At 37.7% G+C, this 25,821-nt stretch overlaps 1 protein-coding gene across 2 annotated transcripts in view; it reads left to right on the forward strand.

Moving 5' to 3' along the window:
* The first annotated feature begins 4,170 nt into the window (after positions 1-4,170).
* Positions 4,171-25,821, forward strand: part of LOC119527059 (guanylate-binding protein 6-like) — a 39,889-nt gene continuing 18,238 nt past the window's right edge. Inside the window, exons 1-6 of one of the 2 annotated variants that reach the window (XM_037826693.1) lie at positions 4,171-4,336; positions 7,679-7,874; positions 11,117-11,247; positions 13,003-13,112; positions 13,285-13,481; positions 25,117-25,362. In XM_037826693.1, coding sequence (XP_037682621.1) covers positions 7,685-7,874; positions 11,117-11,247; positions 13,003-13,112; positions 13,285-13,481; positions 25,117-25,362 — 874 coding nt within the window. In that variant the 5' untranslated portion in view covers positions 4,171-4,336; positions 7,679-7,684. The remainder of the gene's footprint in view (positions 4,337-7,678; positions 7,875-11,116; positions 11,248-13,002; positions 13,113-13,284; positions 13,482-25,116; positions 25,363-25,821) is intronic. The other variant, XM_037826694.1, reaches the window with a different exon arrangement.

A 25,821-nucleotide genomic window follows, 5' to 3' on the forward strand; every position in this document is an offset into this window, starting at 1 on the left:
GTGCAACAGAATGAAGAAGTACTCCAACCTCATATACAAAAATTAAATAAAAATGGATCAAAGATCTAAACATATGAAACAGAACTATAAACCTCCTATAAGAAAATGTGAGGAAGTATCTTCAGGATCCTGTGTTAGGCAATGGTTTCTTAGACTTTACAGCCAAAGCATAAGCAACAAAAGAAAAAAAATAGATAAAAGGGACCATATCAAAATTAAAAACTTTTGTGCATCAAAGGACTTTATCATGAAATGGAAAAGACAACCTACTCAATGGGAGAAAATATTTGGGAACCATGTAACTGATAAGAATTTAATATCCAGAATATATAAAAAAATCCTTCATCTCGACACTAGGAAAAAAAAAAAACAATCTATTTAAAAAATGCGCAAAGTACTGGAATAGACATTTCTCTAAAGAAGGTATATATATGGCCAAAACCCACATGAAACTATGCCCAACATTAGCTTTAAATACTGTATCATATTATTTTATAATAGGAGTTCATGATTACCCACCTAGAGATTATAATTTCTAGCTGCTCTTGCAACCAGGTGATTAAATTTGCATATGGAATATAGGCAGAAATACGTGCCACTTGTGGGTCTGGGCCAGAGAACTTTGAGTCTCTTCTCTCCCAGTCCCTCTTTTCCTTTCTAACTACCTGGATCACAGATGTGGCAGCAGTCAAGCTCTGACCTTGCAGATGAATACAATGCCGTAGAAGGTAGAGAACAAAAGGATGGAAGTAACCTGATTCCCTTCATGTCCCATGAAGCAATGCTTCCACATAAGCCTGGAGGGGTAAGACTGTAACATGTCTTCTCAGCTGAAGCAACCAATAGCCTCCTTTATGATCTCCACATCCAGTGTCCCCTCTCCCCTCCTGCCATCAGAGCAATGGAACTCAAGCACAGCTCTAAGCATGCCGAGTAACCTTCAAAGACTAACTGCCTGTGGCAAGAAAGAGCCCATGATCCATATCCTAAATGATTTTTTCAACCTCATCCTCAACGAGCCTGTTACACTGGTGATAGTGGACCCTATCTGATTCTAAGCATTAAGTCCTACCATTTTATATTTGTTCATTTACTTCTTTTGTTCTAATACATTTGCTCCAATCTCTTTTTGTTGAAATTGAAGTTACCCTCTAAGGGTGAAGAGAAATGGTTTCTCCCCAGTGAAGTCATTTATAACAAGCTTTCTGAATTTAATTAACATAATTATAAGAGAATTGTTTCTTTTGTACAGGCCACCCATATTATTTGTAACATCATTTTAATACCCATTACTTTATAAAATTTGACTCCTTCAAGATATATGTTTGCCAATTTGAGAACCTTGCTTTGTTCATCTTTAAATGTCCAATAGCAAAGGGTCTCACATTTGGAATACATGTATCAGTAAAGTGTACCCCAAAGTGTTGTCAAAAAAAAATTGCATTGCCCAAGTTTAATAATACAGAGTAAAGCCAATTTTAAAAACTGACCATATAATTTTACCATGGTTTCATAAAATCAGAGAACATTTTAACTGTTAAAATTAGAAAGAACAGGATAAAACCACTTATTATAAGACAAACTTTTTGTTGGAAAACATTGGGCAGCTATAAATAAACTTGGGTTTTAATATCTAATTTTCAGGTTTTATATTAGGTTTTAACAGTAGGAAAAAAGGCAAGCACAACTATAATTCTGAGGAGGAAGTGAAACAGGCTGGGTATGAATATGGCCTCTGCTGTGGAAACAAAAACAAAAACAAAAGCTTCCCAATAAAAATAGTAGCATTACATCATCACATATCAAAGAGAATGTGGGGATTTAGAATTTTCAATTAGAAATTTATTTTCTGACTCATATTCTATGTAACACCTTTCTTAATACAAGTTTCTCATTTTAGGAACCTATTTTTTGATAGTGAGGCAGGCTAGAATAGGGCACTCTGGGCAGGCCAGGGGCATCGGTCAGTTCAAGTGGAGAGTCAGCCTCAGGCCATAGCTGAGATAGCCAGATGGAGAGCAGGAAGGAGGGGACTGAGCAAAAGGAAAAGCAAACCCTTATTTTCAGAACCAGCTGAGATAGACAGGCAGAGGGAGAAAGGAGGGGCTGGGTGGAAGGAGAACCAGATCCTAATTCCCAGAATCAGCTGAGATAGCCAGATGGAGGAAAAGGAGGGGTTAAGCCAGGGTGAGGGAGAATGGGAATTTCCATCCCCAACCCTGTCCTAAAGCATTACAACAGGCTAACATATAAAGCCTGGACATAGCTCAACCTGGTGCAGCCCTTCTCTTGGAGCCCTCCCGCGCTGACCTCTCAAGCACGTATTCCTTCTTACCAACCTTTGCTATTTCCCTGTGTGTGCTGGCTTTTTCAAACAAACTTTACTGCTTGCTACCATCCCTCTTGTCCCTGAATTCTTTCTTGAGACAAGAAAATGAGCCCGTGACAGAGCTCACCTTGGGTGGCAACAGGCTCTGGCAACACTAGTGGTATAAAAAGTGAATCCAACTCTTGGTACTTGTTCCAGTTTGGATGTAGTATGTCCCCCAAAATGCCATGCTCTTTAATGCAATCTTGTTGTGGCAGACATATTAATGTTGATTAGGTTGGAATCTTTTGATTGAGTGTTTCCATGGAGATGTGACTCAATCAACTGAACTGAAATGTTTGATTGCAATATTTCCATGGAGATATGGGCCCCACCCATACAGGATGGGTCTTGATTTAATCACTGGTGTCCTATTAGAAGAGCTCACAAACAGAAGTTGTTCAGAACAGCTCAGAGAGACATTTTGGAAACATCCATTAAAAGCAGACTTTTGCTGAAGCTTTGGAAATGCTAACCCAGAGTTTGTTCCAGAGAAGCTGAGAGAGGACAAAACGCCCCAAGAGCAACATTTTGAAGAACACACAGGAGAAGGAACACAACCTGGGATCAGCAGACACCAGCCACATGACTTCCCAGCTAACAGAAGTTTTCCGGACACCATTGGCCTTCCTTCAGTGAAGGTATACTCGTGTTCATGCCTTAATTTGGATGTTTTCATGGCCTTCAGACTGTGAATTTGTAACTGAATAAAGCCCCTTTGTAAAACCAATCCATTTCTGGTATTTTGCATAATAGCAGCATTAGCAAACCAGAACAGTACTTAAAAATTTTATCACTGTTATTGTCAAAAAGCCCATTTCAAACAAACATATTGGTGAAATGGAATTAAAGCTCTTAACTCTTTTCAACTAAGAACATTTATGTTGAGAAATGCAGCCAATGAAAGAAAGTTTACAGGTGTTCCAGTAACACAGCTCCTATCTGTAGCCACCCAGAAGGCAAAAGATGTAGCTAAAGAATAATTTGATTATACAATTTTAGTTCTGTAGCTCAATATAACGGAATGCCTTTCAATTCATGCTTTTTTTCCCCAGAATTATTGCTTATTCTAAAATTCAAATATGATAGGAAGTACTCTAACAGAAGAAAAAAAAACGCTAGCTTTTAAAATACTGTTACTAATGCTTTCTTTACTCCTTTAAAATAAATATTCCCTTTTGAATTTTGAATTCTTATTTTTATATTATTTTACTTAGAGCAGCCCGCCCCCCTCCCAAATATAAAACTGAGGGTCTGGGTAATCTGTATCTACCCCAGAAAAACAATTGGAAGAATATGCTACAACATAATAGTGACTATCTCTGGAATATAAAATTATGAGGGTCTACACATTTACACATGCACACATATGTATTTTTACTGCTAAGGAATAAAGTACTTATGTTAACAAGCACACTTTTAAAAAGAAAAGAAATAAGCAAGTGAATGATGGAAGCCAACAAAATCCTCTTGCCTGACAAAAGTACCCATAAGAGGTTATTGAAATATTCCCAACCTATTGTAACCTTACTAACATTTACCCCTGGTGCTCTGTATTCATTGTAGGAGACAAGGAAACTATGCCAACTGCGAAAAGAGGGACAAGCCTGTGTTTCAGCAGCAAAGTGTGGAACAAAGGCGACCTTTACACCTCTCCTCAGCCCACACCCTCCGTCTCTTGCCTCTGTGAAAACAGTGAATATCCTCAACAATTACTAATTCAAAAAGCGCGTATACCTTCGATTCTGGTTCTCTCTATCCTGCCCCTTACTTGCGTGATTGCATATCCGGTTACAGAGTTCAGTTTGTAGAACAGTCCGGTTTCCCAACGCAGGAGTTGAGCGCAATGAGTGAGCAAGACGCGGGAGGAGAGCGCAAGGAGTGAGCAAGACGCGGGAGGAGAGCGCAAGCAGCAAGCAAAAGCAGCTGAGAAACCCTCCTGTCCCTAGTCGGTAGAGCCCGCGCCAGGTAAATTCGCTACTAAACTTTGTTTTCCATGCAGATTTCCGTTAAACAAACAGACTGACCGACTAGCGGTACCAACACATTTTCAAGAGCAGACTCTGGCGCAGGGGAGCGAGAGGAGCGGGAACACTACCCGGGGGGCCATACGCCGTCTGCCCCGCGGGTCTGTTCAGGCTGCTCTGCGTCTCCGCTTGGATCGGGGGGTGGCTGGGTAGGCAGTATGTAGTTCCAACTGTATCCCATGGATCCATACTGGAGTGGAGATGTGTTGGGTGGATTTAAATCCAAAGTACTCAGGGAAAATCAGAAGTGCTTCTAAACTGATGTTTTAAAAGGGAAGCTCAGTAATCTTCAAGTATCTCAATTATCAAATACCATTTCTTTCCTAGAGATGGTAGCTTGTGGATACAGAAGGCAAAGATAGGCTTCGTCTAAGAGTTCACAGACAACTGTCATTGGAAGAAATATTTTCTTATTCATCTATTAGTCATGCTTTATTTATAGAGAGCTCTATAAATCTTTATGTAGGAATGGATTTAGTCTCGTTTAGTACATCACTGAACTTTATTTAATGGTTGAAAAAAACGACTCTTTAGTCAGCACTGATCTGGATTCTCAGGTACATCAAAATTTGAAAACCTCTTCTAGAAAGGATTAAACGGCACCAAATAGTTAATTTGAAGTTAAAAGTTTGTGGTTTAACCACAGCTGAGACAGGACTGGTCTGGTTTTTATGGATAAATTTTGCAGTAAAATTCACACCTTCTTCCAGTTTTCCTTAATTTTAATCTCTGAAGAGGAGACTAGAAATCCAGTGATTATAATGTGGCTGTTAAGGGCTCATGTTTTACCCCCATATTCCTAGTTCTCCAAAGCCTGAAGAATCCAACAAAGGGAGGTTGAACAGAAGCTGTGTATTTTCAGCTGATCACTGTTCTGTTCTGATGAAGAATTATTTTCATACCTTGCATCTTTGTAATTTATAATTTACAGATTGATATATACTATCTAATGGACCAATATGCTCATTGTAGTTATCATAAACTAATCTTCATTTAATTCAACAGTTACTGCAAGTGTATTTTGGGTTGGACTCTGCTAAGTTAAAAGCTCAAGATGAAAAGAAAAAGATTTTGCTTGAAAACTTTGAATTTAAATTTAAAACATCTTATTTAAACCTTAAAACAACCTCTAGGTCTGTAACAATGATTTTATCCATAATACTCATTTAATTACTCAAAAATGTAACTTAGCCATCTTTGGCTCCTTTATGGTCACATGGTCAATTGTAGAGCAGCAAAGTTTTTAAAGCAATAGATACATCTTAAATATTTAACATATAAACTATAAAAATTAATATTTGAGACCTTTTAACCTAATGTTATGCTTGTATATTCTTATAAAATATAGTGATATCATAGAGAAACATTTTAATTTAATGGTAATCAAATATTTTCCAAGAGACCCATGAAATAATTGTACTTTCAATCTTAACTATTTCAAATTAAATCTTAATTTTGAAGATAAAGTAAGCCAGACACAAAAGGACAAATACTGTGTGATCTCCCTGATTTGAACTAATTATAATAAACAGACTCGTAAAGTTATAATCTAGAATATAGATTACCAGGGGATAGATTGGGGTAGGGAATGGGGCGTTTATGCTTAATTTGTAGAGAATTTCTATTTAAATTGATGATAAAGGTTTGGAAATGGATGGTGGTGATTGTAGCACATTACTGTGAGTGTAATTTATGGTGCTAAATTATGTATGTGAATGTGATTGAAAGGAGAAGTTTTGTGATTGAAAGGAAAGTCAGAAGGTAAAACATGGGACTGTATAACACAGTGATCCCTGTTGTGGATAATGAACTGGGTTAACAGTACAAATGTAAGAATGCTCTTTCATGAATTGTAACAAATTTATGACACTAATACAAGGAGTTAATAATAGAATGGTATGTGGGAAAAATACACCTAATGTAAACAACGGCCTATAGTTAATAGCACTATTTAAATGTTCTTTCATCAATTGTAACAAAGGTTACAATTACAAAGTGTCAACAATGGGGGGGGGGATATGGGAACATTGTGTTAATTACATGAATTTTCCATAAGCCTACAACTTCTCTAATTAAAAAAGGACAGTATTGGGACATATGAAAAAAATGGAATATAGACTATAAAATTTATAGCAATGGTAAATTTTTAGAACTTGTTATCTGCACTTAAGGTGGTTATAAAAGTAAATATCCTTGTTGTTAGGAAATGTATATGGCATTATTTAGTGTTCAGAGAGCAGGATATGTACAACCTACTCTCAACTGTTCAGAAAACGGATTAATAAATAGATATATAAATGGATGAATGGATAGATATATAGATAGATACAATGATACAACAAATTTGGCAAAATGTTGAAATTGGTGGATCTGGGTTTCTGGTGGGGAAGTTAGGGTATATTGCGGTTGTCTGTATGGGGAGTGTATTATTTTTGTAACTCTTCTGTAAGCTTGAAAATATTTCAAAATAGAAGGTTTTTTAAAAGTAACACCAAAAAAAGGGTGCTCATCTAATGCACTTAAGTAAGTAAAAGACAATATTAATAGGACTGGATATCAAGGAATAGAAACATGAAAGCATGTTTCTCAAGATACAAAGTGGTCTGGTGTCCCCGATGAGGTGATGGCCATCAAAGAGAGAACCTGGTCTAGAAACTGCTCATTGGTTTGTAGGATGAGGATCTGACTCTGAAGAAATAAGAGCAGCCCATCTGATGACATTAATATATTATAGAGTGCACTGTAGGTATAGGATAGTCAATAGAAAGCTCCTGCAGTTTCCTGACCAAGGAGTACTAGGGTAATCAATGCCACAGAGGAAGGTTTTTTTTGTCAGATAAATGAGTGTAAGGCATGGCATTGTGAAACAGACCATCAAGGTTTCAAAACCTGGGCTTACCACTTATTCACTGTATACATTTGAGCAAATCCCTCAGCTTTTCTGAACTTCTTCTGCAAAGTGGCTATAATAAACCCAAGAATTTTGCACATATCAATGAGGTCAGGTATGCAGAGCTCAGCATGTAGTAGACTCTCACTGAATGATAAGCATTGCTTGAAATTTATGTTTATCATGGAAATAAAAGTTTGGAGAGTGGTAATTACCCCTGTGTCATCGCTACCATCATCAGAGATTATGATGAGTAAATGCCCTGTGTGGCCTGCCAATGCTAGCCTACATATTGTGCCATAGAAAAGTAAAGACATTCCACCAGTCTTCAGCTGGTGTACACATATTTTGAGGCAGAGAATGAATTTGTGAGCAGTTCTTTTGGATTTGCAGGTTACCATGGCATCTGGACCCACCATGTTGGTCCCCCAGTGTCTGGTGGAAAATAAGAATGAGCAGCTGTCTGTGAACCGGAAAGCCTTAAAGATTCTTTACAAGATTTCTCAGCCCGTGGTGGTTGTGGCTATTGCAGGGCTGTATCGTACAGGAAAATCCTACTTGATGAACCGTCTGGCAAGAGAGAACATTGGTGAGTGTTGTGCTGGTGCGGGGGCCATTTGTTTTATCAAACAAACCTAATTCTAATTCTCACCAGAAAAATTGAAAACTTACCTTTTTTCCGTTCCCATATGTTTTTTATTTACTTCTATTATTTCTGCTTCCCATGAGAGAAAAAGCTCCCATATTAGTGCTCACAATCCATTGTTTTCTAATCTACTCAACCTCTAAGCTCTTGCGGATATGCCTGCTCTCTCTTGCTTTATGTGTTGCTTTCTCTAGTGAGTCATTTCAATCAATGAACAAACATGTTCAAATAACTTAAAAACAATCCCTGTACTTCTATCTCATTGTGTCTACCCCTGCCACCCCCATTTTTTCTTCTTTTCAAGGCAAAAATCTATTGTCACAATTTCCTATTTGCACTTCTCTTCCCAAATCTCTCTTTGTTGGACTCCTCTCTATTTTAAACCCCACCTTCTCTATTTATGCCCTCTTTTAAAGTGATATCATCCCAAACTCTGGTCTTTAAATGTCATTTTTATTCTGATACCTTTCTAATTTATATATTTTTGCCTTAATCTCTCTTCTGAGATTCAGACTCATAAACCCAGAACCAACTTAATTTTGCTTTTAAAAAGTTGTCATCTTAAAGTTGTCATGTTCTCAAAAGAACTCATGATCAATCTCCACTCCCCAAACCAAGCCAACTGAGCAAAATAACAATATGCCCTCTGCATTCTCACTCATCTTCTTCTCAGCAATGTATATCATCAACCTCCTAGTCTCAAGCTACACACCTAGGAGGCATCCTTCAAACTTCATTTGATGTATCGCTTACATCCAATTCATTAATTAGTTAGTGTTCTTATTCCGCCTACTAAATGTGGTAGACTGAATTATGTACCAAATTTTGACATGTTCTTAATCTTAATCTGTATTCCCGTGGCTGTGAACTCGTTGTAAATGAAACCTTTTAAAGATGCTATTTTAGTTAAGGTGTGGCCCAGTTGAATGAGAATGGGCCTTAATCTGGTTAACTGGAATCCTTTATAAGAAGAAGAAATTCATACAGAGAGAAAGCCACGGGGAGGCTATTTCATTTGTACCTTAGTCTAATCTACCATCATTTTTGGTAGCATCCTAAGTGGCTTCCTTATTTCCACTTTGAACCTCTCTAATCAATTCTTTTCAAAGCAACCAGGATGATATTTACTATAAATGCTTTTAATACCTTCCTTGAGCTTCCATTACACTTGTATAAAACGCATACTTCTTGGAGCCCAATATGATCTAGTCTTGCTTATTTCTCCAAAATCATCCATTTTATTTTCTCTATATGGTTCATCTACAGCCACACTGGCCTCTTTTTTATTTTTGTTAAATGCTGGTCCTTTATTATCCACAGGTCTTTGCATCTGTTTTTCCTTCTGTCTGCTTCCCAGTGCTTACTGATCCTTCACAGAGTTAGCTCCTTTTCTTCCGTCAAGGCTCTGCACAAATGTCCATCCTGTCTCATGTTGTCCCTCCTATTAAACTAAATGGAAGATGCAAATATTTTGTATATTTTATATTTCTACTCATTTATTGTTTGTCTTTTTATATTAAAATACAAACCTATAGAATTAGAAAACTTATCTGGAATTTTTGGCTGCTAGGTTTTCAGCAATAGGAACAGTGTGTAGAACTTAGTAGGCACTCAATAAATGCTTCTTTACTTGATTATAAGAAAAACTAACCAGCATATTGGTATTTTAACTCATTGTTATCTTTATATGGGTTTAGCTAGCCTTCATGAAAAGTCTTACTAAGGTGTAGTCTCTTGGTGTTGCAGAATGTCTGGTAGACTAGGATATCCAAATCTTATCAGTCTCTTGCATGTGGTTCAATGCACAGAGTTCTTGACACCATGCATGTAAAAGTGAAATGTTAGGGAAAATATAGGACATTGTGGTACTAGGTTGAATTATGTACCCCAATTTTAGATGTATTCTTTATCTTACTCTATGTCCTTATGAACCTATTCTAAATAGGACCTCTTGAAGATGGTATTTGTGGTTAAGGTGTGCCCAACAGAATGAAGGTGGGTCTTAAGCTGGATTGCTGGAGGCCTTATAAGGAGAAAGCCATAGGGAGAAGGAGAAAGTCAGGGGAACCCATTAGAGAAAGGAGAGGACATCACCATGTGAAGAGAAAGCCAAGGAACCCCGAGGATTTCTGGCATGCCAGCACCAGAGCACCACAGTCTTTGGGGAGAAAGTGGGTCTTGCCAATATTTAGATTTTGGACTTCCAGCCTCAAAACAGTGAGTCAATAAATTCCAGTATGAAAGCCAACCCATTGTATGGTATTTGTCATAGCAGCCTGGCAAACAGAGACAAATGTAGTGATCATTATGGGCATACAATGAGAATATAGAAGTGGCATCTATCACTCACCAGCACCTCTTCTATCCTGGTCCCACAGCAAGGCTTAAAGAAGTTCTGTTTTGCCTCAACAGAAGAAACTGACTATGAATGTAATATTAATGTTCCTCTTATAATACATTTTAAATGGTGATGAAACCTCTTGAATTAGTTAAGTTCTAAAGCTTCTTCAGAACAAGGAAGAAGTGAGATGCAGCAGCCACAGCTTTTAATGGTATACTTTTCTATCCATTCCTCCTTCTCCATACTCTTGTCCATCAAGATCAGACCACACCAGGCTGGCCCATAAACTTACAAATTAGCAGGTTAACATGCATTGACTGTAAGAACCGAAAGGCAGGTTTTTCTGTCTATTTTAGTTACTGCTCTATCTCTTTAGCTTTGAACCTATCCCAAATACTTGGAACATAATGGGTACTTAATAAATAATTATTGAGTGAATTGTCGTGTTTATTGCTGAGTATTGAAAGACCCTGATCTAATTACAATAGGCTCAACTAGCTTAACTTGTTTAGGTGTCACAATTGTTGAAAAGTTAAAAATCAAAGCTTTCTTCTGTGCAGCCTACCTTTCCTCCTACCCGGCTCATTGATAGGCTACATAGATGTGAAAACAGGCTTTTTACTCTGTAAAATGGAATTAGCAGTTATAAATAAATAAAACTTTGTAATGTGGAAGAGTTTGTTAAAGGCAGGTGAATAGATGACACAAAAAGTAGGACATCCTTGATGAAATAGAGAAAGCACCATCTTATATCCTTGGGCAATTAAATCCTTACAAGTCAGACTTTGAAGTCCCTGGGCTTCCTGGCCTAGCTGCTGTCACTGTACATCACACTTTTCCCCAGCAGGCTTCCCTCTGGGCTCCACGGTGCAGTCTGAAACCAAGGGCATCTGGATGTGGTGTGTGCCCCACCCCTCCAAGCCGAACCACACCCTGGTCCTTCTGGACACCGAAGGCCTGGGGGATGTGGAAAAGGTAAGGCACAGTGCATGGAGAAATCCTTTTTACTCTGGATTTTCTCCTGAACTCTTCATGATCCTTTGTAATTTAAATACTGCTATCTATTCATGAAACCTCAAAATCCAACTACAGAGGATGAGGCACACTTTGGTCTCTTTGGGCCTCACTTTTAGGTAAGATTGGATAATGTGATATTTTAGGCAAAATCTTTTATTTCTGAGCACTGAAGGGAATAATTTCATCCAAATTAATAAATCTTTTATTGAGCAGCTGTGTTCCAGGCCCTTGGGCTTAGTATTGGAGATATTACTGAGCAAGGTAAAGGCCCTGCCCTCAAACAGTCTGCAGTTCAATTGAGGAGACCACGTGAATGCAGTCTGATATAATGCCATGTGATCGGTGGTTTGATATGGAAAAGCAAGGTGGGATCCCTGGAAAGGGATGGTAGGTTGTTAATCTTTATATTATGGCTAAAATGAATAATCTCTCACTCTCTTACCTAACATGAAAAATAAATTGGAAATATATCTATATTTGTGTAAATCCCCATTTCAACCCAAGAGGAGACATACATTCTGTCCTTACTTTAAAAAATGATATATCAAACACAGATATATTCTTGGTGTCAAAATCTATTATGATTTTTTCATAAGTCCAGCTTCTTCTGTTCCTGATTACTTTTAAATTATTAGAATTTAGGAAATGGGTTATATCAGGAACATATTCTTTTCCAAATTAACATATAGAATCTCCTAGGTTTAGATTTAGAGTTTGCATTTCCTTGGGGACCCTCAAGCACATATGAGATTTTACTAAACTAATTGCTGACTTCTGCAATGATTTAGGTAATATACAAACAGTTTAGCCTGCCTTCAAGGCTCTTCATCATCCTCTACCAAAGCTTGCTTCTGAGCCTTATCTTCTGCTGCTGTGCTCCAGCTAGACCAAGGAACTCTGTGCTTATTGTAGTCTAACTCCAGAAAACTTGAGTTTGAATTCTGCAGGTCTTTCTACTTGCATGCTCCTTTCATTTCTCCAAGTTGAAATTCTACAAATCCTTTACACCCAGCTTAAATTTTCCAGGAAGTTTTCCTATCAGACACATACTCTTTCTCTAACATCAATCGCTTTTGTTCCACCTTGACAGACAGCATTTTTGTTCAATATAATGGCTATTGGTTTTACTGCTTAAATCCATTACAACATGTAAACCCTTTGCACATACTATCATCTTTGCTGCCATTTGTTTTTTAAATGTTTGTCAGTATCATGAGATAGCTATCTTGAGAGGAACTGTCATATGTATATTTGCTTCCATGTAACTAAGCAAGATGGGTAACATTTAGTAATAGCCTATACGTATTTAATTTAATTGCAAGTGAGTGCTTAATTGTGACTAGTGCTATACAAATCATGTAACACACTTAGTGTTAAATGAATATGTGATATCAGTACTGAACTATTAATTGCACATCAGGTGCTCTATTTTTTTTTCTACACTTATGAACTTATTTCATCCCATTCAAGGTGAAAAAAATCCCTTTGGGAAAATGTCATCAGAATCCTCTTATAGATGAAGAGACTGAAGTCACAAGAAATGTAAATGTAATTTCCAAAGCTGAAATATGCCTTTAATTTTTTTCAAAGGTTTTTTTTCTTTCTTCCAACATTATACTATTCGAAATAATAAATGAAAAAATGATAGAACAAATAACTGAATGAGTTTCTGAAGAGTGCATTGCTAAGTGCTTGCTCTAATACATTCCCTAGAGTGACCCCAAGAACGACTCATGGATCTTCGCGCTGGCCGTGCTCCTGAGCAGCTGCTTCGTCTACAACAGCATGAGCACCATCAACAATGATGCCTTGGAGCAGCTGCAGTATCCTTCATGTTTTATTGAGGACTTTATAGGAATGGAGACCAAATCAGATTCTTACTCCTTGTGGCTGAGTTGCCTTTGGTAGAGGAGGGGACACGGGGCAAAGAGAGTCTTTGTAATAAATTTTATAAGGGAATTGTTGGTAGGAATTTTTTCCTTAGCCAAGTCCTAGCTATGTGACAGAGCTCACAGAACTAATCAGGGCAAAGTCCTCCCCAAACCCTGGTAGAGTAGAAGATGCCCCAGAGTTTGCAAATTTCTTTCCAGACTTTATTTGGGCTGTACGGGATTTCACCCTGGAACTGAAGTTACACGGCCATCCTATCAGCGAAGATGAGTACCTGGAGAATGCCTTGAAGCTGATTCCTGGTATGAGAGCTTGATCGGGGTAGGGGATGATCCAGTAGGGTTTGGTACCTGGCACTGTCCATCATCTCAGGGGCTCCTTATTTATTCGAGGACTGGATTGAGACCCATACAAATGGTGCCTGGGAGTCAGGTTGTTATTCCTTGGTAAGTTTTATTGAACTGTAGTTAATCTCAACCAGGAAGGGTAGGGCCTAATGTAGAGTGAAATTATTCAAAATCTATTTGCAACTAAGGTAATTTGTTTCTTAGTATTCACATTGCAATGGATGCTAAAGACCAACTAGTGTTGCTTATCACACTACTCCCTTTAAGCATTCAGGAAAACAAATAATTGTTAGACATGAAATCACAATAAAAAAAACATGTGTCACTCAGTTAGATCTTATTCTTAAGGAGGGATATAGCAGTCTCATACTTGGATAGTTGTATCTTCTACAGGAAGTGACTTTACATCCTAGATGTATTTCTAGTATATACTTTTACAATATTTCTAATGTCATAGAAAAAAACAGCACTGTATAATGTTAAACAGGCAAGGATAACTTTATTCAGGGGGTGGCTATAGTGGTGGAGAGAGTAGAACTCAGTTCTCAAGTATCAAAACAAAGATAGGAAGCTTTTTATTTATTATCTTTATTATTAGTGAAGTTGTACAGAAAAACTATGCATAAAATACAGAGTCCCCAAATGCCCCCACTCAGACTCAGCTGTCTCTATTATTAATAATTTGCATTAGTGTGGTACTTTTGTTAAAATTGATGAAGCAATATAATTGTAACTATAGTCCATAGTTTATATTATATTTATATTGTCCAGACCTATTTTTAATTTTTATTCTTTTAATATGTATGCACCCCCAAATTTCTCCTTTTAACCACGTTCAAATATAAATATCAATGATTATTATATTAACATTGTTGTGCTACCATCCCCATCATCCATTACCAAAACTTTTCCGTTATCCAAAATAGAAACTCTGTACCAATTGAAGATTAATTTCCCATTCCCTGCTTTCACTGTGTCTCCTTGTAACAAGGTTTCTAGTTTCTGACTCTATGAATTTGCTTTTTCTAACAATTCCATATCAGTGAAATCATGCAATATTTATGCTTTTGTGTCTGGTTTATTTCATTGAACATATGTATTCAACTTTGTTCCACATTGTCATATATAGCTGACTTCATTCCTTTTTACAGATGAATAATATTCCATTGTATGCACATACCAAACTTTATTTGTCCATTCATCCAAGGATGGTCACTTGGGTTGCTTCCATCTTTTGTTAATTGTAAATAATGTTGCAATGAGAACATTGGTCTGCAAATATCTGTTCAATTCCTTTAGATCTTACCTAGAAGTGGGATTGCAGGGTCCTATTGCAATTCTATATTTATCTTTCTGAGGAACTGCCAAATTGTCTTCCACAGCAACTGCACCATTTTATATTTCCACCAACAATGATCAAGTGTTCCTATTTCTCCACATCTTCTCCAACACTTGTAATTTTCTGTTTTTTTTTGTTTGTTTGTTTTTGTTTTTTTAATAGTAGCCATTCTAAAGGTGTAAAATGGCATCTCATTTTGGTATTGATTTTTATTTCCCTAATGGCTGATGATGTTGAGCACCTCTTCATGTACTTTTTGGTCATATGTATGTATTCTTGAGATAAATATCTATTCAGGTCTTTTGCCCATTTTTAAATTGGGTTGTCCTTTTGTTTTGAGTTGTAGAGTTTCTTTTATATTCTGGATATTAAATCCTTGTTGAGTAGCTAGTTTTGACATATTTTCTCCAAATTTGTAAGTAGGATCTTTTCAGGAGGCTACTTCAGTTAAGGTGTGACTTCCCTCATTCAGTATGGGGCTTAATCCTATTACCAGAATCCTTTATAAGCAGAAAGAATACAGAGAGAGAAAGAGAAAGCCAGGGATGGAATCAAGAAGCTGAAAGCAATAAAACCCAGAAAATAAGGAAGAGACCAGCAGATGCCTCCATGTGTCTTGCTAGGTGGCAACGGAGCCAAGGATGGCCAGCAACCAGCCTTCAGGAAGAAAGCATTGCCTTTATGATAGCTTGGTATGGACATTTTCTCAGCCTCAAACTTCAAGCTAATAAATTCCTGTTGTTTAAGCCAATGCATTTCATATCATGGCTTTAAACAGCTTAAGAAACTTGTAAAACAGGTTTTGGTACCAGGAGAGTGGGGGGCTGCTATTGCAAATGTCAAGAATGTGGGAATGGCTTTGGAATTGCATGGTGGGTAGAGGCTGGAAGAATTTTGAGGCACTTTGTGCCAGTTTGGATGTATTATGTCCCCCAATAACTCCATGTTCTTTGATGCAATTTTGTGTGGGCAGACATATTAGTGTTGATTAAGTTGGAACCTTTGTATTAGGTTGTTTCCATGGAGATATGACCAACCCAACTGTAGGTGATAACTCTGATTATATAATTTCCATGGAGGTGTGGCCCCACCCTGCAGCGTGGGCCTTGATTAGTTTACTAGAGCCTTATATAAGCTCAGACAGAAGGAACTCGCTGCTGTAGCTGAGACAGACATTTTGAAGATGGCTGTTGGAAGCCAATTCTGACATTTTGAAGAACACCATTTTGAAATGCAACCTGGGAGCAAGCAGATGCCAGCCACATGTCTTCCCAGCTAACAGAGGTTTTCCAGTGCCAATGGCCTTTCTCCAATGAAGGTACCCTGTTATTGATGCCTTACCTTGGACACTTTATGGCCTTAAAACTGTAAGTTTGTAACCAAATAAACCCCCTTTATAGAAGCCAGTCTATTTCTAGTATTTTGCAAAATGACAGCCTTAGCAAACCGGAACACACTTGATAGAAAAAGTCTATATTGCTTTGAAGAGACTGTTGGTAGAAATACGGGTGCTAAAGGTACTTCTGATGAGATCTTGGACAGAAATGATAGAATGTGCTATTGGGAAGAAAGACGATCCTTGTTTTAAAATGGCAGAGAATTTGACAAAATTGAGTTCTAATGTTGGATGGGAGGAAGGATTTGAAAGTGATGAGCTTGGATTTTTAGTTGAGAATATTTCTAAGCTAAGTGTAGAAAGTACAGCCTGGTTTCTCCTTGAAGCGTATAGTAAAGTGTGAGAGGAAAGCAATAAGAGGAGAACTGAACTCCTGGGCACGAAGAAACCAGAAATTGATGTGGTGTCGATGATTCTGAGTTTTGCGAAAGTGAGTCCACAGAGGAAAGTTCTCTATGTGAGGGTTTAACTGAACATGGACCAGTCAGACATTTCAGTACAAGTCAGGATTGGAAATGCAATTATCCAGAAAGGATTTGTGGAAAGTTCTTTTGTTTGATGGTTTGGACCCCTGTGTACTACATGCAAAACACAAATTTTTTTGTGAGATATGTATGAATGGAACTACTGCCAGCCTGGACTAACAGAGACAGAAAAGGGACAGGTTGAAGGGAAAATCCCTTCAAGGGCAGAACCATGGAAGCTGAGGTCTGGACTGAAGACATCTTGGGGCCAAGAGAACGGGCCCACCCATGTGAGTGAAAAGGGTGAGTCTGCCCCAGAGTTTGGAGAGGGTGAGCCTTCGACCCCGTTATTCAGGAAAAGTGCTACCACCCCAGTGTTCTCAGAGGTTGGAGCCTTCACCCCAGTGTTTGGGGAGAGCATGCCTGCTGCACAAGCACTTGGAAAGGGTGGGGCTGCTACTCCATCAGGTCTTCAGAACAAAACATCATTCCCTAGATGACTCTCAGACTTTGAAATCTAATGGAGTTTACATGCAAAGTTTCGGAATTGTTTGGGATCTGTGACCCCTGTTTCCCTTCTATTTTATCCCTATGGGAGTGGGAATGTTTATCTTGTGCCTGTCCATCCTATGTATATTGGAAGCAGATAACTTATTCTCTAGGTTTCACAGGTCCATAGATAGAGGGGAATTGTGCCCCTTGACAGAGCACACCTATAACAATTTTGATGAGACTTTGTACTTAGTATTATTACTAAAATGACTCATGACTTTTCAAATATTGTGATGGAATACATTATTTGCATATGGAAAGAGCATATCTTCCTGGGGTCCAGAAGGTAGAAGGTGGTGGATTGAAGCTGTATGTACCCCAGAAAGATATGGTCTTAAATCTAATCCATTCCTGTGGGTGTAAACCCATTTTATATAGGATCATTTGATAAAGCTACCTCCGTTAAAGTGTGACTCTCCTCATTCAGGATGGAAGTTAATCCTATTACTGAATCCTTTACAAAAGGCATGAATGCAGAGAGAGAAATAAAAATCCATGTAATTAAGAAGCTGAAAGCAGTGAAACCTGGAAGAGAAGGGAGAGACCAGCAGGTGCTCCATATGCCTTGCTGTGTGGCAAAGGAGCCAAGGGCGGCCGGCAGCCAGTCTTCAGGAGACAAGCATCAACTCAATAATGCCTTGATTTGGACATTTTCTCAACCTCAAACTGTAAATGAATAAATTCCCATTGCTTAAGCTACCACATTTCATGGTTTCTGCTTTAAGCAGCCTAGGAATCTAGAACAGCCACATAGAATGAGTTAGGGAATGCTACTTCCTCTTCAATCTTTTGGAAGAGTTTGAGTAGGAATGGTGTTAATCCTTGTTGGAATGTTTGGTAAAATTCACCAGTGAAGTTGTCTGGTGCTCAACTTTTCTTTGTTGGATAGTTTTTGATTTCTTATTATTGCTCTGTTGAAATTTTCTATTTCTTCTCGAGTCAGTGTAGGTAGTTTGAATGTTTCTAGGGATTTGTCTGTTTAATCTAGGTTTTCTAAATTGTTGGCATACAGTTGTTCATAGTTTTCTCTTATAATCCTTTCTGTTTCTGTGGGGTCAGTAGTATTGCTTGTTCTGGTTTGCTAATGCTGCCAGAATGCAAAACAGGAGAAATGGATTGGCTTTTATATAAGGGGGCTTATTTGGTTACAGTTACGGTCTTAAGGCTTTGAAGTGTCCATCAACAAAGGGTACTTTCACTGGAGAAAGGCCATTGTCCTCTGGAAAACCTCTGTTAGCTGGGAAGGCACGTGGCTGGCATCTGCTTGCTCCCAGATTGCGTTTCAAAATGGCCTTCTCCAAAATGTCTGCATCAGCTTCCAACGGCTGTCTTCAAAATGTCTGTCTCAGCTACTGCTGCGAGCTCCTTATGTCTGAGCTTATATAAGGCTCTAGTAAACTAATCAAGGCCCAAGCTGAATGGATGGGGCCACACCTCCATGGAAATACTGAACCAATAGGTTCCAACCTAATCCACACTAATCCACAAGTTTTCTTTTGTGTGTTCTTTCTCTCTCTCTCTCTCTCTTTTTTTTTTTTTTTTGTTTGTTTGTCTGTTTTGTTTTGGCTCAGGCTAGCTGAAGATGTGTCAGTTTTATTGATCTTTTCTAAGATCCAAATTCTCTTTCATTGATTCTCCTTATTTCATTTATCTTTGCTATAATCTTTATTTCTTTCCTTCTGCTCACTTTGAGTTTAGTTTGCTCTTCTTTTTCTAGATCACCAGTCATGAGGTTAGGTCTCTGAATTGAGAATTTTCTACATTTTCATATAAGCATTTAAAGCTGTTAATTTCCCTATGAGCAATGTTTCTGTTACATCCCATAAGTTTTGGTATGTTGTGTATTCATTTTAATTTGCCTCAAACTCTTTCCTACTTTCCCTTGTAATTTTTTCTTTAGCCCATTGGTTGTTTAACAGTGCACTGTCTAATTTGCCCATATCTGTGAATTTCCTAGTGCTTCTGCTATTATTGATTTCTAACTTCATTCCCTAACTTCATGTGGTCAGACAAGATACATTATATTATTTCAATATTTTTAAATTTGTTTTGTGGCCTAACATATGGTCTATCCTGGAGAATTATCCATTTACAGTCATGAAGAATGTGTATTCTGATGCTGTTGGTTTTAGTGTTCTATATGTGTCTGTTAGGTCTCTTTGGTATCATATCATTCAAGTCTTTATTTCTTTGTTGATCATCTTTCTAGATGTTCTATATATTACTGAAAGAGGTGCACTGAAGTCCACTACTATTCACATAGGACCATTTATTTGCTCTTCAAATATATCAATAGTTGCTATATATATTTTGTGACTCCAATGTTATGTGTATATATAATTGTTACATCTTCTTGTTAAATTGACCACTTTATCAGTATATAGTTACATTTTTTATCCTTTGAGCAGTTTTTAATGCAATTTATTGAGATATATTCACATACCATAGTCAACCAAAAGTATAATCAGTTGTTCGCAGTGTCATCTTATAGTTGTGCATTCATCACCTTGATTTTTGAACATTTTCATTGCTCAAAAAAATAAAAATAAAAGTAAAAAGAGCACCCAAATCATCCCATCCACCCCATCCCCCATTATTCATTTACTTTTTGTCCCCATTTTTCTAGTCATCTGTCTGTATACATTGGATAAAGGGAGTGTGCCAGAAGGTTTTCACAATCACACGGTCACACCATATAAACTATATAGTTATACAGTCATCTTCAAGAATCAAGGCTACTGGATTACAGTTCAATAGTTTCAGGTATTTCCTTCTAGCTATTCTAATACACTAAAAACTAAAAAGGGATATCTATTTAATGCATAATAATAACCTCCAGAATGACCTCTTGACTCCATTTGAAATCTCTCAGCCACTGAAACTTTATTTTGTTTCATTTCTCTTCTCCGTTTTGGTCAAGAAGGTTTTCTCAATCCCACAATGCTGGGTCTAGGCTCATCCCCTGGAATCATGTCCCACATAACCAGGGAGATTTACACCCCGGGAGTCGTGTCCCACATAGTGGGGAGGGCACTGAGTGCACTTGCAGTGTTGGCTTAGAGAGAGAGGCCACATCTGAGCAACAAAAGAGATTCTCTGGGGGTGATTCTTAGACACAATTATAAGTAGGCTTAGCCTCTTCTTTGCTGTAACAAGCTTCATAAGAGCAAGCCCCAAGATCAAGGGCTCGGCCTTCCAAATTGGTAGTCCTCAATGCTTGCAAGAATATCAGGAATTCCCCAGGTGGGGAAGCTTAATATTTCCACATTTTCCCCCAGGCCCTCAAGGGGGCTTTGCAGATACTTTTTTATTTTCTGCCCAAATTACTCTGGGATTTGTCGGGGCTTCACCCAAACCAACCAGATCTCACTTCCTATTCAAGTTTCCATGTCATTGTGGTGTTTGAATAAACTGACTATGCAAGGTAAATTATGTAGTGTGGTACAGAAAATACAAATTTTACACCAAATGTGCATCTCTTCCTTTGGTCTCATGCAGAAGTTGAAGTTTTAAAACATAGTCAATATCATACTTTACCCTTTAGTCTGATTTACTTTAGTCCTAATGAAGTCCATTTTGTTCAGATCTCTAACTGAAGCCTGATCTCTTTTTCAGCTTCTTTAACAGTTGCTGTATGGGGTAATGCTGACATTCATAGCTGCCCAACTCTGGCTCTGAGTCTCAGGTGTCACACAGATACCTGAAGTTCTAAGGACCAGCAGGTTATACACAAAGAGCTCAGCATCTCAAATTTAGAAATATCTATTACAACTCAGGAATAGATGTGACTGCTGTAAGAGCTTGCAATCTAGGAACCTTTACAATACACCTTTGCTGATAACCTATGCACTCAGATACAATTCTCAAGAGTTTTCACATTATAGTTAGTCCATATTAATGAGGAGTTTTAATGTTTTTCTTTTCATTTCTGATTTATTTCACTCATCGTACTGTCTTCAAGGTACAGTCACCTAGTTGCATGCCTCACAACTTTATTCCTTCTTGCAGCCCTCAATATTCCATTGTATGCATACACCACGGTTCATCATTCTGTTCATCAGTCAATGTACCTTAGGCCACCTCCATCCATTGCAAATCATGAATAGTGCCACCATAAACACTAGTGTGCCAATGTCCATTTGTGCCCCTGATCTCAGTCCTTGAATAGTTTTTGACTTAAAGTCTATTTTATCTGATATTAATACAGCTACCCAGCTCTCTTTGGGTTACTATTTGGGTGGTATATTTTTTTCCATCCTTTCACTTTCAGCCTACTTGTGTTCTGGAATGAAGGGAAGTCTCTTGCAAACAAGATATAGTTGGATCATGGATTTTTACGCAGCTGCTAATCTCTGCTATTTGACTGGAGACTTTAATAATTTACATTAATGTAAATATTTAATGTATTTACAGTCATTCCTGATAATGCAGGACTTTCTTCTGCCATTTCAATGTTTTGTCTTTCTAAGTCTTATACATTTTTTATCCCTCAATTCCTTCATTCATGCCTACTTTGGTATTTATTTGATTTTTGTATTGTTTCATTTTGAAACCCTTCTCATTTCTTTCTGTATATGTTTTCATATATTTTATTTGTGGTTACCATGGAGCTTAAATTTACCATCCTAAAAATTGTAACAACCACATTTGATGTGATACCATCTTAACTTTAATATCATATACCTACCCTCTTCCTGTACTCCTCCTTCCCCACACCTTTTTGTTATACTTCTTAGAAAATTTATTCTCAAACATTTTATGTCCAAAATCTTAAATTTATTATTACTTTTTATGTATTTTTATTTTAGTACCTGAAAGAAGTATAAAATGGGGTTTCAAAACACAAAATAATATTATTGGCATTTATAATTACACTTATGGTTACCTGTACTAGAGGTCTTTATTTCTTTATGCCACTTCTATCCATTGTCTAGTGTCCTTTACTTTCAGTCAGAAGAACTCCCTTTAGCATGGCTTGTAGGGCAGGTCTAGTGGTAAAAAAAACTATCTCAGCATTTGTTTATCTGAGATTGTCTTACTCTCACCTTCATTTTTAAAAGACAGTTTCACTTAATATAAAATTCTTGGTTGGCAGTTGTTTCCTTCATCACTTTAAATATTTCATCCCATTGCCGTCTTACCTCCATGGTTTCTGATGAGATATCAGCACATAAACTTGATGGGACTCCTTTGTATGTAACACATTGTTTTTCTCTTGCAGTTTTCATAATCTCTCCTTGTCTTTGGCTTTTGACAGTTGGACTCATTTGGACATGGCTAGACATGGCTCTCTTCAAGTTTATACCTTTTGGGTCATTGGGCTTCTTGCATATGCATATTCTTGTCTTTTGTTAACTTTGGGAAGTTTTCTGCCATTATTTCTTTGAATATGCCTTCTGCACCTTTCCTTCTTTCTTCTCCTTCTGGGACTCTCCTCGGTATTCTTGATTGTATCCTACATGTCTGTTAGACTGTTCACTTTTTCCATTGTTTTTTCTTTCTGCTACTCAGCCTGAATCATTTCAATTTTGTCTTCTAGTTCACTGATTCTTTCTACTGTCAGTTCCAATTTACTGTTGAAACCCTCTAGGGAATTTTTCATTTCTGTTATGGTGATCTTCAACTCCAACATTCCTACTTGATTCCTTTTTAAAAATTCTTTTTCTTCATTAATGTTATCATATCTTCCATTCATTGTTTACCTATCATTTTGTTCCTTTCCTCTGTTTTCCTCATCTCCCTTAGCATGTTGAGTATCATTTTTTAAAAGACTTTGTCTTCATGTCCAAAGTCTGATCTTCATTGATGTTTTCTGTATTTTTATCATTTTCCTTTGGATAGGCCATCATTTCCTGTTTCTTTGTTTATCTTGTAATCTTTTGCTGCACACTGTACCCTTTAATTTAATAAAGTTTTAACTTTTGAATTTAGTCCCTGAGCTATATGTTCCTTATATTTGTATCCAGATATTGATATGGCAGATATTTCCTTGAGTGCCAGTAGCTAACAAAATCAAAATGCAAAAAACACCTTTCAGTCTGCAAACTGGCTTTGCATTGGCTGGTGCTCTCCTTTAGAGTTGCCTTCCTATCAGAAAGATCAGCTTGAGTCAAATATGAAGTGTAGCATCCTCTCCGTATTTTCTGAGTCTGTGTCTTGTCCTGGCCTTGTGCTTGCTCATGGCCTTAGGAATTCACCTGTTTACAGGAATTCAAATGCCCTCTCTACCCCCTCTTAAATAGACTTTCTCCCCCTCCCAGTTGCTCTATTGTATTACTTAAAGCAGGTAATCCTTTGCCCCAATCCACTTTTACTTCACTGATTTTTACATTGCTTCAGCTGTCTGTAAGCTCCTTCTGCCTGCAGGCAAGTTCTGGGAGGGCAAGCCAAAGATGAGTTTCCTGGTTCAGTCTTTCATATTGCCACAGAATGTATTGGCACTAACCTACAGGCACTCTGTTGTGCACGTAAGGCATAAGGGTTGCTCTAGTCCCTCTGGAAGAGACCCAAGAGACCCAAGACCTTTGTGAGCACGGTCTGGCACCCACCATGCCAGGGAGTGGTTGGAGGGGCCAGCAAGGGCCCTGCAAGCTTCTCCTGCCATTTTTAAAGCTGAGTTTTCTTCGTTCAGAACTTGCCCATTTACTACAACCCTTTAACTGTTTACCTAGTTTTGAGAAAGATGGCTCTTTCAGTTTTTGCTAATTATTCAGATCTGGTCTAGCAGAAGCCTGATTGCAATCTTTTTAAGGACTGTAAGTGGGTTTAGGGGAAAGCACTGGAAGATAGACATTGTTCACTGGAAGGGGTGAGTGATTTACTGAGGTTGCACTTAGGTTTGTTTGGTTTGCGATGGGTGAGGTATTTACTGAGCTGATGAGTACCCCTTGGTTCTGTGTGTTTTCTTTTGTGGTAATTAGGCCACTTGGAAAACAAACAACTACCCATTTAAGAGATTCTCATGCTCCTGGGTAGCTGGGGTGTGAAAGAGAGAATAGAGGAAGGTAGGGGGAAAGTTTGTTGTTTAGAATAGTCAGTGTCTGAAGTGGTCTTTTTCTTTTCTTTTTTTTTTTTCCTGCAGTCCAAATTATTTTCCTCTGCATTCCCACAGCTACAAGATTAGTTTCAATGTTCAGGATGGGGAGGGAGTAAGTAGAGGTGCCCAAATAGTAAGGCTGTCAGCTTGGTCAAGAGAAAACAATCAGTCTTCTTCACTGTTTACTAAATCCTTTGTTGTACTCTCCTATTTCCTGTAAGTGGGTGGCTGATAAAACCAATGAGTTTATAAAGTAGTGGCATGTTGTTCAAATTGCATTTGGGTAGTGCTTAGTCTTCAGAAGTTGCTATTGAAAAATACCTAATCCTATTTTTAGTCTGTCAACTCTTGTTTGCACTGATCAAAAAATTTTTCCTTAGCTGAACAAGCTGTCATCTGTCCTATGCTAATCATTGTTCCAGTATCCTTGTTTATAGCTCCTCTTCATTTTGGTCCTATAGTTTACTTCCAACATGGGTGCAGATAGACCTGAAATTGATATTTGACTATTAATTCATTCAATCTTTCATTTGATAAACATCAAATTATCTAGGCACCATGCTTGTTTCTAAGGATACCAGCCATAGGTTTCTTTACCTGGGGCAGATATTTCTCAAAATTTCTCTTCAGAAAGATGTCACTGATGTAAGTTAGATCTGTAATAAGCTATTACATGAATACGTTAAGGGAGTTCCTAAAGCACAGCAAACTCCAAATATTGAAAATTCCTAGTGATAAAAATCTTTAGCTGCCTTGGCCCAAGATTGTGCTTACTGTAATCCCTGTTTTTTTCTTTTCCTCAGGTGAGAATCCCAAAGTTAAGAATTCCAACAAATCCAGGGAGTGCATCAGGCATTTCTTTCCAAAACAGAAGTGTTTTGTCTTTGACCGGCCAAAATATGAAAAAGAGTTCCTAGCCCATATTGAATATGTATTAGAAAACCAACTGGATCCTAAATTCCAGGAACAATCAAATAATTTCTGTTCATATGTCTTCACCCATGCAAGGACTAAAACCCTCAGGGAGGGAGTCAGGGTCACCGGGAATCGTGAGTTTCCTTTTACAAAATCATATTTTATGTAGCTTAATATGTAGCAGGTGTCAAATATTTAATTTTAATTCATGTTCCTCAATAATGTGTTTCATTTTATATATAAAAGTATATAGAGAATATTCATAAACTTAAGAGAAATTTGTGTATTTTAGTAATTATTTCCCTTCAAGGGATTGATAAATCCCTCTCGAAAACACCAAGCATGTCTTGGGCTCTACATGTATGAGGTACCCCATCATTGATGGCAAAAGCACTAACTGTTCTAAAAACAGATACACTGTCTTTTCAGAGAAAGCTTATATGTAATGTTTTCTTCACAGGAAGAATACTTAGGAATTTAAAGCAGTCCAAAATAAATATTAACTTTGAGTCTCTTGAAAGCTTAAGAACTGGGAATAAATATTGTCTAAATTATCCTGCTTCATCTGTTTAGCTGTATAGTCTGTTTTCATC

The sequence above is a fragment of the Choloepus didactylus genome, chromosome 2, assembly GCF_015220235.1.
Source record: "Choloepus didactylus isolate mChoDid1 chromosome 2, mChoDid1.pri, whole genome shotgun sequence".
NCBI lineage: Eukaryota > Metazoa > Chordata > Mammalia > Pilosa > Megalonychidae > Choloepus > Choloepus didactylus.